Source organism: Conger conger, chromosome 1 (assembly GCF_963514075.1).
Source record: "Conger conger chromosome 1, fConCon1.1, whole genome shotgun sequence".
Classification (NCBI taxonomy): Eukaryota; Metazoa; Chordata; class Actinopteri; order Anguilliformes; family Congridae; genus Conger; species Conger conger.
Genome location: NC_083760.1, coordinates 94,537,504 through 94,544,903, shown reverse-complemented (window position 1 = coordinate 94,544,903; position 7,400 = coordinate 94,537,504). Strand labels below are relative to the sequence as shown.

Here is a 7,400-nt window from a genome sequence, read left to right as displayed (position 1 = left end):
TCACAAGAAATGGGTTTAAAAAGAGACGCTAAAATGGGTTTAATTCATTCAGTATTTTCAATGACACCACATTGTTCAACTTCCAAGTCACAGCAAAAGCATCAAGTTTAAAAAGGGGAGTGTAATTCTAAAAAAGAAAAAAGAAAAATAAAAAAGCACCAGTTGCAGGTGGTTTAACAATTCAATGTCACCCTTGAACGGGAAGCAAAGCAATTCAGTGTCCAAACCGGGTTGAATGGACCGTGTGGCCTGAAAAGGAGTCAGACCGGTTGTGTGTGTGTGTGTGAGTGTGTGTGTGTGTTGGTGTGTGTGTTGGTGTGTGTGCATGTGTGTGTGTGCATGTTTGTGTGTGCATGTTTGTGTGCGCATGTGTGTGTGCGCATGTGTGTGCGCGAATGTGTGTGCGCATGTGTGTGTGCATGTGTGTGTGTGTGTGTGTGTGTGTGTGTATGAATGACTGGACTGGATCGCCGGCCGTTTGAGCAGTGGGGTCCCAGTCAGCTGCACACTGCAGGGTCTAGTACTGCCCGCTGTGCCACATGCAGGCCAGCAGGGCGGCGCTAGCAGCCACACTCAGAGACAGCTGGACAGGAGCAGCTCCGCTCACCACTGGGTTGCATAAGTCAGTGGTGCAGCAGGTGCAGGTGATCGTGTACCCAGCGCCCAAGATGGTGCCGTTGGTGATGGTGTTGCAGGAGGAAGAGTCAAGGCAGCCCTGAGTGTTGAAGCCCAGGAATCCAGAGATGGAGGGGAACTCTGTGGGGGGGATAATAATCACAGTATTTTTATTGGTCAATTTTAAAATCAAGGAACAGGGTTTTAGAGTTTTACATTTCTTTAGGTTACATTGCCCTTGTGACCACTACAATGAGGTAGATTCAACCTTACAGTTCTAGAGCAATAAAGCTTCATTAAATACAGAATGTTCATTTTCATTTGAACTTAAGATGTCAGGGACTGAATGGTATAAATATTGAAGTGATATGAATGATTGTGCATGAAGAGGCAAGCGTTGCCCATAAGAGCACCTGCTCCATGCTTATTATGGGGGTGGGGCAGTCTGTAGGGGTGGGGGGTGTCCCTACCTGCTCTCCCAGTGTAGCAGTTGGGCTCAGAGGCATCACACTCCACGAAGCCAGGCATCAGACATGTTCCAAAAAGCCCCACACTGCACTTGTTGCAGGTCAGAGCTGAGCAAGGGGGGAAGGAATCATTTTAATGAACTACTGCAAACGGCAAGCTACAGCTCCATCTCCACACAGCACATCAGTGGGGAGAAACGGCAAGCTACAGCTCCATCTCCACACAGCACATCAGTGGGGAGAAACGGCAAGCTACAGCTCCATCTCCACACAGCACATCAGTGGGGAGAAACGGCGAGCTACAGCTCCATCTCCACACAGCACATCAGTGGGGAGAAATAAGGATGAAAGATGGAATGATACTCACAGGCTGTGCCATTGTTCAAAGACCGGTCATCTGAAAAGGACAGCGCAAGCGCAGAATCAATTTCAACGTCTTCCAGCATTCAGCACACTACTTGTTATGAAAAGCACCGATACGGTGAATGATATCACTCAGATGCAAGAAATATGAATGCGTTTAAGTGTGTGTGTGTGTGTGTGTGTGTGTGTGTGTGTGTGTGTGTGTTACTAAAATCAAACTGTACTTGTACCATATCTCTCATTTATGAAATATATGCAGTGTAATATATTTATACAGGTCCCATATTATGAACGTGAGAATATGGATGGTGGCGGTGTGGCAACATAGGGGTGGGAATAGTGAGTGTCAGTGGGGTGAGTGAGTGTCAGTGGGAATAGAGAGTGTCAGTGGGGTGAGTGCATGTCAGTGGGAAAAGTAAGTGTCAGTGGGAATAGAGAGTGTCAGTGGGAATAGAGAGTGTCAGTGGGAATAGAGAGTGTCAGTGGGAATAGTGAGTGTCAGTGGGGTGAGTGAGTGTCAGTGGGGTGAGTGCGTGTCAGTGGGGTGAGTGCGTGTCAGTGGGAAAAGTGAGTGTCAGTGGGAATAGAGAGTGTCAGTGGGAATAGAGAGTGTCAGTGGGAATAGTGAGTGTCAGTGGGAATAGTGAGTGTCAGTGGGGTGAGTGCATGTCAGTCGGAATAGTGAGTGTCAGTGGGAAGAGAGAGTGTCAGTGGGAATAGTGAGTGTCAGTGGGGTGAGTGCATGTCAGTGGGAATACTGAGTGTCAGTGGGGTGAGTGTGTGTCAGTGGGAATAGAGAGTGTCAGTGGGAATAGAGAGTGTCAGTGGGGTGAGTGCATGTCAGTGGGAATAGTGAGTGTCAGTGGGGTGAGTGCATGTCAGTGGCAATAGTGAGTGTCAGTGGGAATAGAGAGTGTCAGTGGGGTGAGTGGGTGTCAGTAGGAATAGTGCGTGTCAGTGGGAATAGTGAGTGTCAGTGGGAATAGAGAGTGTCAGTGGGGTGAGTACATGTCAGTGGGAATAGTGAGTGTCAGTGGGGAGAGTGCATGTCAGTGGGAATAGTGAGTGTCAGTGGGAATAGAGAGTGTCAGTGGGGTGAGTGCATGTCAGTGGGAATAGTGAGTGTCAGTGGGAATAGAAAGTGTCAGTGGGGTGAGTGAGTGTCAGTGGGAATAGTGAGTATCAGTGGGGTGAGTGAGTGTCAGTGGGAATAGTGAGTGTCAGTGGGGTGAGTGCATGTCAGTGGGAATAGTGAGTGTCAGTGGGGTGAGTGCATGTCAGTGGGAATAGTGAGTGTCAGTGGGAATAGTGAGTATCAGTGGGGTGAGTGAGTGTCAGTGGGAATAGTGAGTGTCAGTGGGGTGAGTGCATGTCAGTGGGAATAGTGAGTGTCAGTGGGAATAGAGAGTGTCAGTGCGGTGAGTGGGTGTCAGTGGGAATAGTGAGTGTCAGTGGGAATAGAGAGTGTCAGTGGGGTGAGTGTGTGTCAGTGGGAATAGTGAGTGTCAGTGGGGTGAGTGCATGTCAGTGGGAATAGTGAGTGTCAGTGGGGTGAGTGAATGTCAGTGGGAATAGTGAGTGTCAGTGGGGTGAGTGCATGTCAGTGGGAATAGTGAGTGTCAGTGGGGTGAGTGCATGTCAGTGGGAATAGTGAGTGTCAGTAAGGTGAGTGCATGTCAGAGGGAATAGTGAGTGTCAGTGGGGTGAGTGCATGTCAGTGGGAATAGTGAGTGTCAGTGGGAATAGAGAGTGTCAGTGGGGTGAGTGCATGTCAGTGGGAATAGTGAGTGTCAGTGGGAATAGAGAGTGTCAGTGGGGTGAGTGAGTGTCAGTGGGAATAGTGAGTATCAGTGGGGTGAGTGAGTGTCAGTGGGAATAGTGAGTGTCAGTGGGGTGAGTGCATGTCAGTGGGAATAGTGAGTGTCAGTGGGGTGAGTGCATGTCAGTGGGAATAGTGAGTGTCAGTGGGGTGAGTGCATGTCAGTGGGAATAGTGAGTGTCAGTGGGAATAGAGAGTGTCAGTGCGGTGAGTGGGTGTCAGTGGGAATAGTGAGTGTCAGTGGGAATAGAGAGTGTCAGTGGGGTGAGTGTGTGTCAGTGGGAATAGTGAGTGTCAGTGGGGTGAGTGCATGTCAGAGGGAATAGTGAGTGTCAGTGGGGTGAGTGAATGTCAGTGGGAATAGTGAGTGTCAGTGGGGTGAGTGCATGTCAGTGGGAATAGAGAGTGTCAGTGGGGTGAGTGCATGTCAGTGGGAATAGTGAGTGTCAGTGGGGTGAGTGCATGTCAGTGGGAATAGTGAGTGTCAGTGGGGTGAGTGCATGTCAGTGGGAATAGTGAGTGTCAGTGGGGTGAGTGCATGTCAGTGGGAATAGTGAGTGTCAGTCGGTCTCAAACTCAGTGACATGGACATGTGTATGCAGATTTTACTAAAATTGTGTGTGATCGTGAGTGAGAATGTAATTAATTTAGGTTCCACTACGATAGCAGCCGCTGTACACAACACATTTCACATACATACCTTGGTGACTCCACCCTGGAGCTGTTGAGAGAAATATTAAATTAAAAAACAATTACAACACCAGAAGCCACTGTCCACAAATGGAAAAACATGCTGAGGATTCTGTTGCTACAATGATGAATAGTGAGTGTCAGTGGGAATAGAGAGTGTCAGTGGGGTGAGTGAGTGTCAGTCGGAATAGTGAGTATCAGTGGGGTGAGTGAGTGTCAGTGGGAATAGTGAGTGTCAGTGGGGTGAGTGCATGTCAGTGGGAATAGTGAGTGTCAGTGGGAATAGAAAGTGTCAGTGGGGTGAGTTGGTGTCAGTGGGAATAGTGAGTGTCAGTGGGAATAGAGAGTGTCAGTGGGAATAGTGAGTGTCAGTGGGAATAGAGAGTGTCAGGGGGAATAGAGAGTGTCTGTGGGGTGAGTGGGTGTCAGTGGGAATAGTGCGTGTGAGTGGGAATAGTGAGTGTCAGTGGGAATAGTGAGTGTCAGTGGGTTGAGTGCATGTCAGTGGGAATAGTGAGTGTGAGTGGGAATAGAGAGTGTCAGTGGGGTGAGTGCATTTCAGTAGGAATAGATAGTGTCAGTGGGGTGAGTGCATGTCAGTGGGATGAGTGAGTGTCAGTGGGAATAGTGAGTGTCAGTGGGGTGAGTGAGTGTCAGTGGGAATAGTGAGTGTCAGTGGGAATAGAGAGTGTCAGTGGGAATAGTGAGTGTCAGTGGGGTGAGTGGGTGTCAGTGGGAATAGTGAGTGTCAGTGGGGTGAGTGTGTGTCAGTGGGAATAGAGAGTGTCAGTGGGGTGAGTGTGTGTCAGTGCGAATAGTGAGTGTCAGTGGGAATAGAGAGTGTCAGTGGGGTGAGTGCATGTCAGTGGGAATAGTGAGTGTCAGTGGGGTGAGTGCATGTCAGTGGGAATAGTGAGTGTCAGTGGGGTGAGTGCATGTCAGTGGGAATAGTGAGTGTCAGTGGGAATAGTGAGTGTCAGTGGGAATAGAGAGTGTCAGTGGGGTGAGTGCATGTCAGTGGGAATAGTGAGTGTCAATGGGGTGAGTGCATGTCAGTGGGAATAGAGAGTGTCAGTGGGGTGAGTGTGTGTCAGTGGGAATAGTGAGTGTCAGTGGGAATAGAGAGTGTCAGTGGGGTGAGTGCATGTCAGTGGGAATAGAGAGTGTCAGTGGGGTGAGTGCATGTCAGTGGGAATAGTGAGTGTCAGTGGGGTGAGTGCATGTCAGTGGGAATAGTGAGTGTCAGTGGGAATAGTGAGTGTCAGTGGGAATAGAGAGTGTCAGTGGGGTGAGTGCATGTCAGTGGGAATAGTGAGTGTCAGTGGGGTGAGTGCATTTCAGTGGGAATAGTGAGTGTCAGTGGGGTGAGTGCATGTCAGTGAGAATAGTGAGTGTCAGTGGGGTGAGTGCATGTCAGTGGGAATAGTGAGTGTCAGTGGGGTGAGTGCATGTCAGTGGGAATAGTGAGTGTCAGTGGGGTGAGTGCATGTCAGTGGGAATAGTGAGTGTCAGTGGGGTGAGTGCATGTCAGTGGGAATAGTGAGTGTCAGTGGGGTGAGTGGGTGTCAGTGGGAATAGTGAGTGTCAGTGGGTCTCAAACTCAGTGACATGGACATGTGTATGCTGATTTTACTGAAATTGTGTGTGATCGTGAGTGAGAATGAAATTAATTTAGGTTCCACTACGATAGCAGCCGCTGTACCCAACACATTTCACATACATACCTGCCTCCAATATTTGACCTGTAAACAGAAATATTAAATTAAAAAACCATTACTACACCAGAAACCACTGTCCACAAATGGAAAAACATTTGAAACAATTTTTTCTCCCATTCCTATTGCGTTTCAATGAATACATTGGTTTGATGAAACTGTCCATTGCTACATTGTGTTGGCAAGTTAGCCATGGTATAAGAGGGATAATACCATATGAACGAGTCAGTTATGGCATGACGATGGTAAATGGCCATCCACGTAGCACCACCCAGGACTACATCACAGAATTATCACACACTGGCACTTTTTGGCATTGACCGTACATGGTATACAGAGGACGAAATGCATACAAATAACACATACATACGACAAGGTAGGGTAAAATCTCTAACGCGGTTTAAAAACATTAACCACTTGGAAGCCAAAGCAAGAAAACTCGCCAGTCAGAAGGAGGTTCAACTTACCAGATATGCCTTCCAGGCTAACAGACAGCACAAAGACCACCAACAGACGGACGTTCATGTTCACCGCTTTTTATGTTTGTTTGTTTTTTGAAGCCCTCAATATGTTGTCTCAAATGCAATGAACCGTTTCAGAAGTACAAAACCCCTTACAGCTTGTCTTTTCAACTTGCGGAGGTGACCGGAGTATTGATCGTAATGAGAGAGCCTGACTGGACCGCATTGTGTTAATGTTACAGGTGGGGGTGTGGATGGGGGCGTTGTTGGGTGTGGCAGATGGATGGGATTGATGAACTGGTTGTGGGAGCTGAACTGGTTTTACTGGTATCGATTGCTGGGAGTGGGAGAGAGAACATTCTGCATCCTTCCAGGACATAGAATCGGTGTCTCATTTAAAAAGCTAGTCCAGAGATGGGCAACTCCAGTCCTGGAGGGCCGGTGTGTGTGCAGGTTTAACTCCAGTCCTGGAGGGCCGGTGTGTGTGCAGGTTTAACTCCAGTGCTGGAGGGCCGGTGTGTGTGCAGGTTTAACTCCAGTCCTGGAGGGCCGGTGTGTGTGCAGGTTTAACTCCAGTCCTGGAGGGCCGCAGTGTCTGCAGGTTTAACTCCAGTCCTGGAGGGCCGGTGTGTGTGCAGGTTTAACTCCAGTCCTGGAGGGCCGGTGTGTGTGCAGGTTTAACTCCAGTCCTGGAGGGCCGGTGTGTGTGCAGGTTTAACTCCAGTCCTGGGGGGCCGGTGTGTATGCGGGATTTTGCTGCCACCAGTTACCCTGGCTCAGTCAGCTAATGAATCACATGCACCATATAATATATAATTATCCATATACAACATGACTGATTAACTTGTAAATTAGACCACAATAAAATGCTTCAAGACAAGAACATTTATCAGCTGCTGTGTATATCACAGAATGTGGCTATAAATGACATATCATGTTAATGACTGCTCCTATTAAATAATTAAGAGCAGAAGTTGGTCTGAAATCAGACCACATATCATCTTTTGTATCAGAATTATTAGGTAAGCAAAAGTATTGTCCATTCACCCTCTTTTCTAAGCTTCTGAGCTTCTCCCAAAGACGGCTCTCTGGTCTTCATGTTGGTTTATATTTTCTAACACAAATGCAGTCTTCACAGGCCAAACCCAAGAGTAGACATTCATAACTATTTATTGTTTAACCAATCAATCTAACAGGACACACCTGGGCAACAATACACACCTGTCAGTCCAATTCTGTTCCAATTGTGCTCACCTAAAAATTGGGTGGT

General features: G+C 48.0%; 1 protein-coding gene across 1 annotated transcript; it reads right to left on the bottom strand.

Annotated features, from left to right (window-relative positions):
• Positions 1-260: 260 nt before the first annotated feature.
• On the bottom strand, positions 261-6,194 carry LOC133107416 (sperm acrosome membrane-associated protein 4-like). The gene is made up of 4 exons (XM_061216439.1): positions 6,137-6,194; positions 1,450-1,479; positions 1,086-1,190; positions 261-756 (listed from the first exon to the last, which is right to left on the bottom strand). The coding sequence occupies exons 1-4, from the start codon at positions 6,192-6,194 to the stop codon at positions 518-520; spliced, it is 432 nt and encodes a 143-aa protein (XP_061072423.1). The 3' UTR covers positions 261-517.
• Positions 6,195-7,400: the final 1,206 nt, after the last annotated feature.